The sequence below is a fragment of the Crocodylus siamensis genome, chromosome 10 (assembly GCF_052110815.1).
Source record: "Crocodylus siamensis isolate JL-2025a chromosome 10, ASM5211081v1, whole genome shotgun sequence".
Classification (NCBI taxonomy): Eukaryota; Metazoa; Chordata; order Crocodylia; family Crocodylidae; genus Crocodylus; species Crocodylus siamensis.
The window spans coordinates 30,380,838-30,398,019 of NC_143404.1; the positions used below are offsets into that span (position 1 = coordinate 30,380,838).

Here is a 17,182-nt window from a genome sequence, read left to right on the forward strand (position 1 = left end):
GGGACCCACTCCTCCTGAGCAGCCTCTCCACAGTCTCCCCGATCCACTCAAAACTACCCAGACACCCCATGGCCCTGCACATCCCTCCACAGGCACCTCCATCCCCCAACCCCCTTCCCACCTCCCTCCTGCAAACACCACATGCCCCCCAGCACACACCCTGCATGCCCAGCTGCCGGACAGGATGAGACCTGCTGGCAGGAGCTGTGGCTGCAGAAGAAGCTGTCCTCACATCCTGATTAGTGAAGGAGTCAGGGGGAGCTCTAACTGCTCTATGATGAGAGAACCAAAGGTAAATACAAAACATAAAGATACTTAAAATTAATTTCATTATCATGATAGAGGTACTGGTAGATTTCCAAATTGTTTAACATTGTAGATATATCAAAGAACATTGCCCACCTGATTCCTTTCTCTCTCTGTATATAGTGGTCCTTTGTTTTAATTGTGGAGGAACAGGGATTTGGAAGTATTTTACAGAGTGACTTATAGTTTTTTTTAACAGGGATTTTTCAGTTTTCAAATAGGGAACACCAGAATTTCTGTTAGAGAGGCAAGTGGCAGGACCCAGGCAGAGATGCCAGCTCACAGCTGGAGGTGGCTAACCTCCTGGCCAGTTGGGGCCAGAAGGACATGCCTTGACAGTTCATAGCAGGCCACCACACTGAGAACATCTTCTGAGCAATAGCTGCCCAGATGGTAAGGTGGTGGCACACAAAGGCCAACCGTGCAGTCAGAGCCCACTAGCAGCTGGCCCAGAGGTGCAGATGCCTCTGCTGCAGCTGTGCAGTCCCCATCCAGGTCTGGCAAGTGCACAGCCTTGGGGCCACATGCTATCGCAGGTGGCAGCAGGTCATAGCCAAGCAGCAGCCCCCACTGCCAGACTGCTGCAGTGGGTAGAGGGTGCAGGGAACTCTCAGGGCTGCTGCAGCAGTCCAGCTGGCACAAAGGGTAGTGACACCAGGTACCAGTTGGCCAGGCCCCAAAAGCTCCTGAGAGCAAGTAGCTCTGAGCTACTTGCAAAGGTTGCTTTTTGTACTGATGGGATGAGGACAGGGGAGCTTTTTCTAGTGCTGGGGCCAGCAGCTCTAGATTTCCCTGGCTGTAGATCCGGGAGGAGCTGGGCAGGGTTATTTTGCCCCAGGTGGCACAACTTGCACCACACAAAAGTGCATGTCTGGGCACATGTGCTGAGGCAAAAAGTCCTGGCTCAAATTTGCACTGCTTCTATATGCCTGCATGTGTGAATACTCCTAGTGTTTTCACAATGCTTTTTACATTTTTGTCTCCTTCACTTTTTTATATAATATGTTGGATACAGATGAAAAGGTATCTGTAACAGGGGACTTTCTTGGGGCTGGTCTGTCATTGACCTACCCACCTGTTTCTGGGCCAACCACCCATCTCCTTGCCTGCCATGCCTTGATGATACTAATTATGTTGTTAATTAGGTGGGAGGCTGCCCATTCTTGCCCTGATGCCACGGGGTGCTATCTGCAGCTCCATTTCTCCCTTACACCGCAGCCCAAGCCTCGTACATGGCATCTGCAGTTCTTAATGTCACTGGCCCCACCCTGGGTCCCATAATCCTCCAGTCCAGATCCCTCCAATCAGGCGGTCAACTCTGCCCTCATTCTGGGCTACCTACCTCCCTGAACTCTTCCCTCTTTTGAGCCTGGCCACAACAGGACCTTTGGCCACACAGGCCCTGGCCTTACTGCCAAGGCCAGTCGGAACCCCAGGCCCTTAGCTCTGGGCATCCCTCTCAGTGGGCCTCTTGCCCTTTTGACTCTTCTGGTCCTGGTCCCAGCATTGACCAGTCAAGGGTGTTTGAAGTCAGGATTCTGAGCCTCTAGCCCACTCTCTAATATGTGTCCACCTTCTTGGCTCTACTATGGGGTAGCCCACCCGGTTGTGGGAGCTGGGGTTAAAGCACCCCGACCCACCTTTCACCGGGGTGGTCCATTGCCTGGCATTTTCAGGGGACTCCCGCACCACGAGGAGCCCTACCAGGCTACCCATCCCCAGCAGGGTGCAGTTTTAGGTCATGCCTGGGGCCTAAGCTCCTGCCCTTACCTCCAAGATGTTGCATACAGTCTTGCAGCCAGATGATGTTTCTGCAACAATATAAACTGCTATGTTTATATAGGTGGCCAAAGTTCTAAAATGGCTGCTGTAATCAAGCACCTGTTGGCTGTATGGCTCAGCACTTAAAGTGCCCTGCCACAGTATCATTCTACGTAATATGTGAGTTACAGATGGAAAGAGACATCTGCAAATGCAGGTATCAAATTTAGGCATGATTAGTTAAAGCATATTAACATATATGTAGACAAGACCCAACACAAACTTTATTGCCAGGTCTGCCCAGCTACTAGAAGCACATGGCAGGGTTGCAGGGACTTGGCACTAACTTTAATGCCAAGGCTCTGCACATGTAGCCACCTGCCAAAAATTGCTTAATGCACATTAGCTGAATGCGCATTAAATTTAGTTGCACTTAAATGCACATATAGACAGGCCCTTAGATTCCTAGCCTCTGCTTTCTGAAAATCTGACACCAAATTTGTAACCAGCAAACTGGCATACATAATTTTAATTCTAATTTCTATAAAACAATGATGTTTCAAACTCACAAAAAAAATCAGCTCAAGCAAAATAAAATCATTTTTGTTCTTTTAGAGAGGTCCCTATATATTTCATGGGATTTCATCTCAGATACCTATTCTACTTTATATATAATTCCGGATAACCCATGGTGTAAGTGTATGTGTATATATATTATAGTGAGTCACAGTAGCTAACTTGATGGAGCGTTTTTAAAAAAACAAAATATAGACTGAAGTGGGTGGGATAAAGGCACTTTCTAGCTTGAATTTGTGAACGTTATATGTTTGTTTTGTACTTCCAGGCAGAAAATGCAGACATGTATTGATTGACTTTCACCGTGACAATAATCAGAATTCCACCACTTAACATGAGACTAGGCCAGATGAAAGGGAAATATAGGTCCTTTGGTTGATATAGTCTTCTTAAAATGACGTTTGTCTGTTTTCCTTCTGGGTCCCAATAACAAAGAAAAGTCTTAGTCTGATACTTTCTGAAATTTTCTGCAACGGTCTCTATTAATTGTTTAACTTCTGTGGCATTCTCCAACTTTGGGGGGATGTATGAGCACTGCAATGAGAAAGCAAAACATTTGTTACAACAGTTGTTCATGCCGTGAAGCAAGATCTTTCTTAAAATGTAATTTTCTACTATAGACAAAAACCTGTGTAGACTTGAGAGGATTTCTAAATATTGTCTTAGGGGATACATAAGGTAACAATACTTGAATTGCCATATTCACTGGTTATCCCTTGATATACTAGGCCCTTATCCTGCAAAGACTTACATATGTGTGACCAGTGTTGACCAGTAAAAAAAGGACATCACTGCTGAGATTGCATTCAGAGACAAAGTGTAGTCTGTTGTTGCTATACTGTAGCATGTACCTTAAGTGTTGAAGTAGGCAGAATCCAAATCGACGAAGAGCATACTGCCATTTTGAGTTCCTGCAATGTGAGTTCCTAGCTGTAATTAGTGAAGAAAAGGTTAATACATTACGGGCAGCTGGCCCAAATTATCAGGTGTTCCCACTGCTGTCCACAGTGGATGTCAATATGTAAAAAGTCAATTTACCTATTTTTCAGGGAGGTAGTGTATACACAAATTTGGTAGCTTTCTTGTAGGAAAGTACCAAGTATTATTTTGCTTATGTGTAGACTTGCAGAATTTGATTATTATTTTTTTATACAATGTTGATGGCTAAAATTGATGTTTATTTTAAGCATTTCTTTATATTTTCTTGCTGTTTATAGATTTATTTTCAGGATTGCACAAAATGAGGAGTGTGGGGAGAAGACACTTTCGTAATGACAGTATACTGTTAAAGGCTTTATGAAATCATGTTAAACCATATAAAAGTAAATATCCATAAATCAATAAAGCACACCTGCTTTAAATCATTCTGTTCGTTCATCAGGAAAAAGCTGGGTGGGCAGGGACCAGAAGAAAAGAACAGCAGCACTCCAGAGCGCTTACAACTCAGGAGGCAGCTGCCCCCAGCCCAGGACGGAAAGCAGCTCCCTGCTTCCTGCAGCTCCTTAGGGGGCAAGCCCTGCCTAGTGGGCCTCAACAGAGGGGCAGCCTGGCCCTTTAAGGGCCTCTCACCCCTCTGGGCAGCATAGTGGCAATGGCTGGGCTCCAGAGGCACTCCCATGTGCCCTGCCCTGAGCATGCAGGGGCAAGGCCAGTTAGGAGCTCTAGGAACACAGGGAATGGCAGTGTGATCAGGACAGGGTACACAGAGGTGCCCCCAAGGCATACCTGATGCCCCCATGCTGCCTGGAGGGGCAGGAGGCCATGGCCATCAAAGGGCCATGCTGCCCCTCCACCAGTGCCTGCCAGGTGGGACTGGGGCCCTCAGGGGTCACAAGAACTGGGGAGCTGCTTCCCACCCTAGGCTGCGTGGCCACTCTGTGTCTTGTGTGTGCATGTGTGTGTAAGAGAGTGTGTGTATGCACGGCACCCTCTGCCCTGGATTTCCTTACCCCCATCCCAGATGCTTTTTATTTTACATCTCTTTTCTGTAAATTTCTGTTATTACAGGAGGAAATATTTTTCTGGTGGTGTGTGACTGACAGGTGAAATTATGTTTATCGATAAAAATTGGATCCAGCCAAGCCTACTTCCGTGATCATAGTACATAGCCCAAACTGAGATTAGAGTCTCTGTATGTTAGGCACTGAACATATGTGCAGGCATGGCAATAAAGGGCTTGCAATCAGATGCAGATAATAATTGGGAAGGGAAATGGAGTGCCATACAGATAAAGTTGCACACCCAACCCAAACAAGCACAGTGGCAGAGCAAGAACCATGGTCTTGACTCAGAAAAATCCGAAAGCTCTTCTTGCTCCTGCAGGTTAATGTGCAAAGAGAGAGAGCAGTGATCAGTAACCATATCAAACTTTCCTTTTGGTTAAGTAGTGTGTAACAGTGTATTTTTTAAAAGTGTAAAATGTATCCATTGCTCTTGGAGGAAAGTTTGAAACAAACTGTGCTTGCAAGCTAAATTTGTCTAGATCGATGCATTTCTTTTCAGGTCCAAAATGCTTATTATGCATCTTTTGTTAGGAACTATCAAAGTGGATTGGTTAAAATAAAAGCTGCTTGCACAAATCTGAGTTGTGATTTTTGTGAGGCCTGTTTATTAGTGAGGAAGATTTTTCCTAAATTTGGAGGTTTTATGTGTTTACTTTGTGCTTTTACTCTTGAACTCCTAAAGCTATCCCAAATGTAGGGAAAAAAACATAATTATTGGTCTAGTAAGAAGCTTTTATATAAATGTTAAATATAGTAGCTATTTTATATATAATATAAAAACTGAAGGGCTGCATTTTCAGGGAAAAGTTAACCAAACTGTTTTGTTAATCCCCTCTCCACCTGTAACCCATTCTAATAGATGGTTTCTTATCAAAGTGACTACAGAGCTCCATAACTGATTCAAGACGCTGTTACTACAGGGGTATACTTATTCTTCCATCTCAAGTAAAGATCAGATGTGAGTCATTATACAAGAATGGCACACCATTCATCTCTTGTATTGCAAGATGCTGACATTCACACGCCATACTTTTTTGCTTGCTTCCTCAGAGGGAATACTTTATCTTAATAAGATCAAATTTGCTGAGTGAGACCACCAGTGTTCACCTGGTATGCATGCAACAGTTCCGTGCATATTCAGAAATTAAATGCAGTGTGAAATCTTGCTGTTCAAGTGTTGAATACAGTTTTGTTCCTAAATGAAAACAGTCTTCTGCCAGAAGATGCAAATGTAATGTATGTGCTCTTGTACACGGTTTTGTGTCAAATAGATGTGATATTTTTTCACAGAAATTGCCCATTGTCATTAAACTGCCCATTATTTATGGAGGAGCAGTAGAAGTAACAACTTTCTAAGCTCTAGTTTGGATAGAATATTTGCATCTGGGTGTTCTAGTTAATGGCTTTGCCTTGAGAAGTGAGAGTTCGTTTTAATTAACTCTGAGTTTCGAGTTACTGTGATCCTGCTATATACTTGGCTCAGAAAGATGAACCATAACGCCAGGCAGCCTCCTGTACAGAATCAGAGTATTGCTTCAGCAACACTGCTGCCATGTCCAAAGGTGTTGCCAAGACCATGACTTCACTGTGATATTGGCTGGACTTAGGCTGTGTACACACATGCAAATGATCTGGGAGAATTTTCCCAGGTTTCTTTTCCTAGTAGAAAAACTTATGTGGAGATACCTAAACAGACAGTTAAGTGCTGAGCTCTTGAAGAGCAGAGTGATTGTAGTGCTGGTACTGCACAGCCAGGGACCGCTATGCACACATTTCAGCATGCACTTTAGGCTCCCTCAGTCTGTCTGGAGATAGATGGCAGTCCTATGGGCTGCCCCAGACTGTGCGTTAGGGAGACACAGGCTGACTCTGAATAGTGTAAGACTCTGAAGGTGGCATGTTTTGCTCCTTGCTCAGTTGGAGCAGGAGGGTCCAGTGAGTTACATTCTGAAAGGGGAAGGGGAGTGGGGGATAAGCAAAGCACCCTGGGATGCTGGAGCACTGGGCTGTTGCTTCTCTCAGAAGCCAGTTGCACCTGAGCCAAAAAATAAACCCAGTGGCTCAATTTGATGCCCTTGCATGCCAGCCTCAATTTAATTATTCCATTCAACCTTTCACCTCAAATACACTAGTAGGTTTGGTGTTTCTTGTTCATCTGCCCCCTCCAGCACTATGAATCCACTTTTCTTCCTTCCATCCCCTGTCTTATTTCCCATGCCCCTGAACTGGGAGTGAAATGGGGCCCCTGTTCTTCATGAGGGCTATATTTAACCTCAGGCTTTCACATGGCTATTCAACAAACGCTCCAGCAAACAGATGTTGAATTATTGCTCTGTGTTGTGTTTCAACTTGTCGAGACTTATATATATTTTAAAATCTTATAAATATTTAATGTTCATTTTAGTTCATGTCATTGCTTAGCAAATATCTTAATGTCTGATATGACATTTATAATAAATACCAAATATGTATTCATTCTGAATATTTTAACATTTCCTGTGGGCTAAGAGCAAGCACTGGTATGAAGACAGTCTAACAACTCTGTGTTCTACTTTCTCTTAGTTCCCAACTGCTTTGTTTGATTTTTTTTTTTTTAAGAAAAGAAAAGAAACAATTGATTAATTAAAGGTAATAAATATCACATTTATCCATCAGAGTCTCCCCCCCTGTTAATTTCAAAGTACCTTGGGATTTCTTCTCCGTGTGTCTTCTGTATGATATAGCATAACCTCTTGTCCTGAGAAGTTCAAGTTGACCCAGACTTCCAGACAAGGATAATTGTCATTTGCTCCTTCACAGCATGAACAATCGACTTTCTCCTTGATGTTTGTTTTCAGCACGTTGCAGTTAGTTTCTTTTGTCCAAACACTACAAAACAAATAGCATTGCTTTGAAATCCTTGTCTACAGCTTCTCTGCTCTTTCATCTGATTCCAGCAAGTGCTATAGTCAATTTTTCCAGATTGCCATGTTGTTGCTTTGTGTGTTGTTAAATAATCAGCAATGTGAACAGGGTTGTAGGTGGGGGCATGGAGAGTGCTAGGGTAGAAAACTGGTGAGTTGAAGCAGGTTGGAAAAGATTTATTAGCAGTGCAGGATTGACTGGGTTTTGTGTTTATCCATTAACTATGTCCTCTGTGGGTTGAGGGAAAATTTATAACCACATGCACAGAAATATTTGAAGTTAGCTTCCCTGAAACAACACTGGAAAAATAGGATTTTGTGTGGTTAATAATGTTGTAGATATTTCTTTTAAAGTATGAGGTGCACATATAGTTTTCATAGGCAGACAAGGTTCTTTGGGTGAATCTGATATCTTTTATTAGACCAACTTAAATAGTTGGAAAACAATTATTAAGCATGCTTTTGGGTTCAAAAACCCTTCATCAGGCTAAGGAAGTTTCTGCAGTTGGTGTGTGCTCTTCCTGGATGGAATGAAACGTAAAGAAGCCAGAGGCTGGGCTGGTATGCATGCAAGATTCACACAAAGAACCTTGTCTGCCTATGTCCTTAGACCAACACGGCTACAGCCTACACCCATATAGTTTTCATACATTAGTGAAAGCTTCAATACATTGCCTAATGCAGTTGTGTGGCATCCATATCTTGTAGTACTGTTTTTAATTCTTGGATTTTTTTAATGGGCCGTTTTACCCAAGTAGGTTGAAGTAGTTCATTATAGAATTCTTGAGAGGAAAAATTCAGCACTGTGGACTAGAATTTTTGCTGTCAATGGTCTTGGTTTTGTGTTAGAGCAATTTGATTTTTGTTTAATTAAATATTTTTGAATGTAATGTCTTTTTTTTAAAAACAAAACTCAAAGCTTAAAACTTCCATTTAACAAAACTGTTTTTTGTTTCTCAATGAAAAATGTGAAATTAAGAAATCTACAAAAATATTGAACAAAATATTTTTGCATTTTTAACAGAAAATGAGAATGTCTCTCTAAACCGCTCATATGCTAATCCTGAGAGGATGACTTCCTGTTTCTGTGTAAATACTAGAACTTCATGAACTCTTCAGGATTACCCATTACCTTCACTCTTCTCAGTTCTCTCATGATGTAAAATTAGCTTGAAAACCTCTTTAAGATGGTATCTTTTTTTGTTCTATAACATACCTAATACATTTGGAATATGGTCATTATTTAAAGCAATGCCCATGCTGACAGTGGAAAGACATAGGCTTTATAAAAAGACATAACCTTTATAGCACTTATAAAAGAGGACTATAATTACCTGTTTGTGTACAATGGCACAATTGTGATCCCAATAAAAAAGTACATCACCATTGAGCAGGCAACCATTCCCAGTCCCAGGCATAATGCTCTGGTTTCCCCTCGCTTCTGTGCAGTCACCAACTTTTTGGCCAACATGATTTAGTTTTATGGATTCTGCAGTTTCAGGTTCTGGAGAGAAATAAAAATATGGGTAAATATGGTTGCAGAAATAGGTACAGTTTTCTTACTAGTTGAAGAAATATCATGTATTCCATTGGGGAAAAAAATGTTCCCATTTTGAAGCAAACCTGTTGTCAAAACTTTATAAATTTTTATTATGACAAAAATCACTTTTGCTCTGAATTGTACAGTTTTTAAAACTTCTCAGTGTTTGTTGTCAAGGCTTCCATTTTGTTGGAGGAAAAAAATTGGGCTAGTAGGTTAGAACAAAATTATCTCTTTTCCTGAAATTTTGTTAAAGAATAACCTATATCCATATCTAGCCCATATATAAATCAATTTATGCTGCTTTTTGTATGCTATATAGTATTTTGTAAAATATCTTTTAGTAAGGGATATATAACAATTAATATATTACTATGTATAGCATATTATCAAAATATGAATAAAATGTTCCATAATAGAACACTTTTACACTAAACCAGATTTTTCTTTGCACATTTTCCTCATTAGAAATAGAGTGACTAGAACAGAAATGCAGTTTGCTTATTACAGTGGGTTGAAACTTTTGGGGACACACATTTTTGCTTTGACACAAAGTTTTGCTGTATCCATATTCATTCCTTTTCTCTATTTAGCTGTTTCTTAAAATAACTCGCTGATGTATAATAACCAGTTGTGGGAATGACAGAACTACAGAGAGAGTCTTCTTGTGCCCTCCTGATGTATAAACTTCCTATGTCATCTAAACCCAATGTGGTCATGGTATGAAAACAATGGTTAAAACCCTGTTAATCTCATGACCTTTCCTCCTCTTACAGCTACTACTAGCAGTAGTCCAATAGTGGGAAATATCAAGCGAAATACTGAGAACAGAAGGAGGACTGAACTTAGGGTTTTGGGATGTTCTGTATGCCCTATTGTTAGGTAAGAGTCTAAATAATAACTTTGCTGAAATTGATGTTGATTTCTCTAGAGGTGTAATAAATAAGGTGTAATAAATAATGAAAATAAATAAGTTCTGAAAATGACTACTTTTAAAAGACACTGTATCTGTCAGATCAGTATGATTGATCTGTAATGTTATGATGCAAATGAGAAAGAACACTATTTTTGTGATTCAGCCCATTCACAGTGGGCATGTCTACATGTGAAATGAATTTGACACAATAAGTTTGCACCAGAGTTGATTGCTCCTGGGCTCAGTGTTTACATGTGTGCCCGGGACTGCAGCACACTGAGCCAGGGCAGTGAAGCCCCAACTAGCGGGGGATCTCGGGGTGTCAGCCTGCCAGCTTGGAGCTGCTCCTGCCCAGCTCAATGTGCTGTGAAGGGGCTGGCAGGGGCATGATGGGGCTTCAGTGTGGGGCTAGCTGGCAGGGAGCCCCACACTGTAATGTCCTCGTGCCCCAGCCAGTCCCAGTAAGCATCTGCACATACATTGTGATGGAGTAAATAACTCCAGCATAGAATAGTACTTGTTTTGTGTAGTACTATCCTATGGTGGAGTTAATTAGTTTATTCTGACATAATACCACTGCTTGTGTAGATGATGGTGTTTTACTGCAGAGCTAATTAGGCAACTCCACAATAAGCGTATTGTGTAGATACACTCAGTATCTACAATTCAGTGGTTCATGTGAAATCGGCGGGCTTGCAGGGTTCCCCTTAGGTGAGGAAATTTGGCAGATGAAGAAGTGGCAGCAGCATTAATTGTCGTGGCTCTGGGAGCTGTAGCAGTTAACACTGCCATTGTTACCCTACTGCCAACTTTCCAGACCCATGAGGAGTCCCATCAGCAAAATCTTGGCCACCCTGCTGTAGTTGGTCTTTGCCATTCTAAATTGTTAATGTAAAATTGTATACACTATTTGCAGACATACTCTTGGCAGACTGAAAGTCTCCAAATGGTTTCATGGTAGGTAGGAAAGAGGGGAAATGTGCTGAATTGTGCCTTATTAGAACACGAATGAATCCTTGCAATTGAGCAGTTTCACTCTGTCAGCAGATGTAAGGGTCTGTTCACATGGCATCAACTGTAACATCAGAGTGTACTGTTCTTTTCCTGGCTGAGCATAAAGGGCAACAACTATTGATTGTATACAACCATACAGAGTGGACCTCAAAAGGTGCTTGAGCCTATATACAGACATTCAAAAAAATGAAGGTGGAATTGAGCTAAGTTTTATGCAGTTTTCTTTAAGTGGTATACTTTAGATTGATAGAAAACTTAACACATAGTTGCCCTTTCAGTGGAGAGGTAAATCTTAGACGGGGTTCTGCCATTTACCAGTCTGTGTCTGCCAAACTTCTGTTCTGTTATAGGTATAGACCAGTTTCTGATTGCTTATACCAGTAAAAGTGCAATGTCTGCTGTACCTGGCCTAAAACAGTTACAGGGTCCTCAGTTCAGCAAAGCAGTTACTTCATACTTAATCTGAGCTGTTTAGCCAAGTGGATAGGCAGATCCTTATGTCCCGCTAAGGTAAACATCAAGTTAAAGTCAATAGGTCATAAACATGTACCTAAAGGTGCACATGTGCTTTTCTAACTAGGATCTGAACCTAGAGGTGTGCTAGAAACAGTCTATAACGAAGAGTAGCAGCTCACAACTGTGGAGTACAATGAAGTTCAAGTACATTGTGTTACATTTCTAAACTAAACACATATTCTTAAAGTTGATGATTGATACAAAATAAGCAATACCTGGTTATTGCCTTGTGATGTAGAGACAGAACTCCATGAAGCCATGTGGAGTCTAGTCCTTGGGAATAGTGTCCAAGACTTGTGTTCTCTTGACCTTTGGGAGCAAATACACAGACTATCTAGAGCTGACCAAGGTCAGTGCTAATTCTTCCCATATGCTTCGTTGTAAGGCGGCTGTTAAAGATGAGTGAAAACAAGAATTTCTGTTCTATATATACACAATTCAAATATTAAAATATTTGTTGTCTAAATTGGGACAACAAATTGAAAAACATTTTTTTCCATGGAACAAAAATTCCAAACAATTCTACCAAGAATGCCAAAATAAAAGATTCCAACATTCCCAAAACAAAATAGGCTTTTTTTTGTTTGAATCAATTTGATATTTAACCACAGCTGCAGTTATGTGTTTCCTATCATGCAATTTGATCTGAGAGGAGACTACAGTGCAATGTGGAAGAACAGTCCATAAGGTAGAGCAAGGACATAGGACACCCAAGCACTTCTATGAGGCACTGTAACATAAGATAAGGCAGTTTGTTTACTTCAACAAAGCAAACTATTTTAATTTGGGTCCAACAAATCTTAACATAGTTTCTGCCTTTAATTTTGTCAGATTTCTTAGGTTTCCACCAGGAAAAAAATAACCCAAAAGAACTACTGTTTTCATTAAAATATGTTGGTGGGAAATTTTCAACAATCTCTGTGAATTTGTATGGAATTTGCCATTGTGCTCACAGCAAATGATTATACTTCAGTGCTCCAGGAGAGTGATACAGCACCTAGTGGACCCACCAGCACCAGAAGAAAATGTTTTTCCCAACCATAATGTTTCCATCTGTATGTACTAGTGGACTCCCAGTTGGCAAGTAAATATGGTCAAATATTCCATTTATCCTGTGTATCATGACACTGAAACCAAAAACTGTTGGATCATTAACACAATAAAGAATGTTATAAGAACTGTAATCCTCAACTCAGTCAGTTTGGATATTTTCTACATCAGTAAATTTGCATGTCTGTTGGATCTTGCATCTCACAGCTCAGCTTGCTTGCTGCTTTAAGCTTTCACTATATCCAATTGAGGTACCAAAAAAGTAAGTGATTTGCCCAAAGTTACCTAGTGAGGTGATACAAACAGGAAATAGAATGGCTGTTTGCACCTTGCTAACTTTTTGAATGATCCTGCCACTTAAAATTCCTTGTGCATTTCAAACTGCTGCTCTGCCACAAAATACACCCATATATACAATGCTAGATTTGTTAACAGAAAAGATATAAATGCAACATACTGAGCCAAATCCTCTGGCGCTATAAGTCAGTGTTACTGCACTGACAGTTGAGTTGCTGTGCCAGTCTACAGCAGCTGAAATGAAATTTCAAAATAAATCACAAAATGAATTTTTTATTTTCCACTCCTTGTAAACTGAGTGAGTAGATCAAGTTGTGTGGTAAAAACAATAAAGCTGTATTTAGTTTGTATGCAGGGAATCCTTGAGAGGAGCTGGGAATGTAAAATGGGACAGAAAAGTTAAAGATGAAGAAAAGTTGGGACAGATTGCTGAAATTGATCCATTGCACTTTTCTAACCCCTTCCATTTACAAGTAATCAGTCAGATGTTTTACCACTTGTTAACACTGAAATCCCTACATTTTCTAAGTTGGAATGCAGATGAATGCTGTGTGTGTGTGGAGAAACATGTTTATAATTTGGGCATGAGATAACTATCTCAAGTTTTACAGCTTGTAAACTCTGATTCATCTTCTTCTGTTCCTAATTTTATGTTGGTGTCTTACATCGGGGTAGTATTAAAAAAACAAAACAAAAAACCCCCCTTCAGTATGTTTCTCCTGTGCCAACATTCGTAAAAAAAATATCAAATTAAATATTGTGGAAAATGCAATTGGTTCAGGAGGGCATAATATGTACAGGCAGTTCTCCACTTGCGTCGTTCCGACTTGCGGCGATCTGCACTTGTGGTGTGCCGCTATTTACACCCATGTCATTACTTGCGGTGCTGGATCCTTGCACTTAGGGCATGCCATACGTGCAAGGATCCAGCACCACGTCATCCAGCCCATGACCCACTCCGGGACTTGTGGCTGCGATACCTGGGTGAGCCCTGCACCGGGGGTTGGGCGGTCGCTGCCAAGGTCACCTCCGCCTGCCCTGGGATCCGTGCCCAGCCGCGGAGGGGCCCAGGACCATGTGACTGCAAAGCCACCGGGGCTGGGGTCAAGCCGTGGCTGGGCGCAGTGGTGGTGGTGAGTGCCTCCAAATTTCCTGCCCTTTGTGCTGCTCACCAGATGGGTGGGGCACTGCAGCAGGATGCCACCGTCTGGCTGGAGACACATGGTGCTCCCACAACCTCAGAAAGGGGCAAGAGCACCAGCCTGTCTCAGGGCCTGGGTGGCCCTGGGGTGGGGGAGAGTAAGGTTGGTGCCTTGCCTCCTGGCAGGGCAGCTGTGTGCGGGGCTCCCAGGCAGAGCTCTGAGTGCAACAGAGAAAGGCTTCCTCCCTTCTGCTCAGCAGTGTAAGTCAGGGGGCAGGTGCCTCATGTGGGGAGAGGCCCAGAAATAGCTGTTGCTGCAGCTGGCAGCTGGGTGCTCCAGCCAACACTGCCCCATATACTGCCCTGGCCCCAGCTGCCCTGCTACACCTCCATTGTGCTGGAGCTATGCTGGTTCCTACACTGGCTCCATCCCCACTGACATCCTGCCCTAGCTGCTCTCCTTTGCTTGCTCACCACTCCTGCCAACACAGGGTTATGGGGGGCTCTGGCAGTTGCTGTCTCTTGGCCTTTCATCTTAATGTGAGTAAGTATTCATACTGTCAGAATCAACATGATCTACAGTAAAATTGAATAGCTGATTAAATAAAATTAAATAGTTGATTTAAATATGGTGTTAAATATGGTGTTTGTGGTCATTTCTATAAAAAGTTGGGCATCAGGTCCTTGGTCAGGAATGTAACCCCCTATTATAACACTGTTTCTATGGGAAAATCAGATTTGACTTGCATCATTTCAACTTACAGCGTGTTATGTTCCTGAAAAAGGCGCTGTAAGTGTGAGGATAGCCTGTATTCGATTTTGAAGACACGAACATAGGAAAGTTAGTTCTGCTTTAAGCACAAATCACAATGTATCCTTAGCTCTGAAATTCCTAGGATGCCTTCATAATTATTAGCAAATTATAATCTTCATCTTTTTGTAATATTCACATCTTTCCCATCTTTCTATTCAGTCTAGTTAAATTATACAGTACATTAGCTGTTTAATGTCAGTGTATAATCACTGCATTGACAGTGGCTGGTGATCGTCCTGGGGATGCCATCTGCTAAGGTTTAGAACTGAATACCCAGTTTTGATTAGTAGATGCATTTCATACTCCATGGGAGGTCTTTCTCATCTCTCCACCTTACCTGGCCCCCCTTCCACCCAACCCCAACATCCTTTTTGATGTTGTAACCTTCTATAGCTCACAATGAGACATCCTTCATGGTTATTCCATAGTGCTAGCTTCAATACAGGAATCACAAATGGTAAGAGTTCACAGCACTCTCTAGCTCTGTTCCCACTCTCTGAGCAGAAAAGAGGAGTCTGAGCCAAGCTTACCATCTTGAGTTTAGCCTGAGAGTAAATATTAACAGTGACATAATCATTAATAGAGGAAGCTTAACTTTCAGTGGTTGAACTTTATGCAAACATTTGGCTCCTGACTTTTGGATGAGCAGCAACAGCAGCATTTTCCATGTCACAATATACCACAGCATTCTGATGATCATTCGGATCAACTTTGACTATAGCATTGAAAATGGATCCCAATTCATTAGCCTTTGCTGCCTCTGATTTACCAAGCAATCTGTGACCTTGAGTTTATGCCAGAAGGCATTTTAGGGGTTACTGATTATAATCTATATTCTATATAAAATAGCTGTTTATTACATACACTATTAACATTTTATCAGCCATCCTATTTTATTACCCTTGAAAAATACTGTTGTGGTCAGTCTTAGAAAAAAGTGCCGCTTTCACCAGTCTTGTAGGATAAAGTGTTCTGATAAGTGACCTCAGAGAAGTTATAGTCATCCTATTGATTTGAACATGGGATTAAACCCTGTTCATATGATAGAAAACATGGGGGTTGGATTTTTTGCGTTTTTGTTTGCCAAAGACAGCAAGGTGGGAGTGGAGTGAGATGTCTAAGAATAATGGTTTCTTTCTAATCTTTAATAGATTAAAGATGAATCTGCTGCATGTATTGGTTCTGATATCTTTATAGAGTACTTCTTTTCAACTCTTTGTAACACAAAACACAGCTTTTAAGAGTGGATTTTCAAAGAAAGTTAGAGTTAGATGCCCCACTCCTATGCAAGTTTAATGGGAGATGTGCAGTTAACACCCTCCCTCAGGCTCTTTGAAAATTTTAGCCACTTGGCATCTAAAGCTAAGAACACTTGCTAATATTAATATTTACTGCCCTTGACAGAACTACAGAGTCCTTATTCTGTTATTCACAAGCTGTTAACATCACACATGTCTGAATAATTCAACTGAATTATTCAGTTACTTTATGATTGGTGTTAGAGAGAGGAAAAGCATTTAACTTCTCAAGTTCAAAGTTAGTTGTATAGTTAGAAAGGCTGTTGCTTCTAGAAGTATGATTTTTCTCACAAGACACATTCCTCAATTTAAACAAAAAAACTTTTCCTGAATGGTACTTACAGGCTTTGCTTTTTTGTAGTCTTCAGTGCAGAAAATAGTTGCTGTCATTTGACTAATCTTGATAGGTGAAAAACCTTCCCATGTCAGTGATGAGACAGCTAAACTTAGATTTAGAACGTTCCTTTCCAGGATCCCTCGCGGTTTGTTTTGCTGTGTATGAACCCTTAACTTCAGTTTCCCTATTATGAAGATTTCTGTTACCATAAATGGTAAGGTATGAAAGAGTGCAGTCCTATTAAGATTAATTGCTGAAAAGCAGGAAGCTACATTGGTAGAACCAACTAAAGAGGTGGTTCTGTTTTACATTAAGACCTCTTTATTGTGCCCTGGCAGGCCTGTTGAAGTTCCCTTTTCATAAATAAAGGAAAGCTGGAATCTTGTATATTATACCACAGCTGGACTGCTATGTACTGGGTGCATCTATACGTGTGCTTTACTGCAGATTTGACTAATTAGTTCCGCAGTTAAGCGTCACAGTTTTTACGTCAGGGATGGACAAAATATGGCCAGATCCCATGGGCCAGATCTGGCACAGAAAGGGGCTTTGTCCGGCCCTTGGCAGGTTCCTTGGTCCCACCTGGCTGAGGTGCTGCCAGGCTGCGGCGCATCCTGCCACTCCCTGGGCATGCAGCGGGGCTGGGGTGGCGCCGCAGCTGGGCTGCCTTTCCAGGCAGCCCAGGCACCGGCAGCTCTTTCTGGCTGCAG

General features: G+C 41.7%; 1 protein-coding gene across 3 annotated transcripts; it reads right to left on the reverse strand.

Annotated features, from left to right (window-relative positions):
• Window positions 1–321: 321 nt before the first annotated feature.
• KCNMB1 (potassium calcium-activated channel subfamily M regulatory beta subunit 1) lies at window positions 322–16,653 on the reverse strand. Of its 3 annotated transcripts, XM_090065327.1 has the most exons (6): window positions 16,478–16,652; window positions 13,043–13,116; window positions 11,751–11,924; window positions 8,884–9,053; window positions 7,331–7,514; window positions 322–3,177 (listed from the first exon to the last, which is right to left on the reverse strand). In XM_090065327.1, exons 4-6 carry the CDS (start codon window positions 9,018–9,020, stop codon window positions 2,887–2,889), a joined length of 612 nt encoding a protein of 203 aa, XP_089921453.1. In that variant the 5' UTR covers window positions 9,021–9,053; window positions 11,751–11,924; window positions 13,043–13,116; window positions 16,478–16,652; the 3' UTR covers window positions 322–2,886. The 3 variants fall into 3 exon arrangements, with proteins under 3 accessions (XP_089921453.1, XP_089921454.1, XP_089921452.1); XM_090065328.1 differs by lacking the exon at window positions 13,043–13,116 and having other exon boundaries at window positions 11,751–11,844; window positions 16,478–16,653; XM_090065326.1 differs by lacking the exon at window positions 13,043–13,116.
• Between the last annotated feature and the right edge of the window lie 529 nt (window positions 16,654–17,182).

Bases quoted from the DNA above. Each gene is read 5' to 3' on its own strand.
- KCNMB1 (XM_090065328.1), bottom strand. From the start codon at position 9,020: ATGTTGGCCAAAAAGTTGGTGACTGCACAGAAGCGAGGGGAAACCAGA. The intron at 7,515-8,883 runs GTAATTATAGTC...TTTGTTTTGTAG, and splicing joins GTGCCATTGTACACAAACAG to TGTTTGGACAAAAGAAACTA. The intron at 3,178-7,330 runs GTACTTTGAAAT...TTCTCATTGCAG, and splicing joins CACGGAGAAGAAATCCCAAG to TGCTCATACATCCCCCCAAA.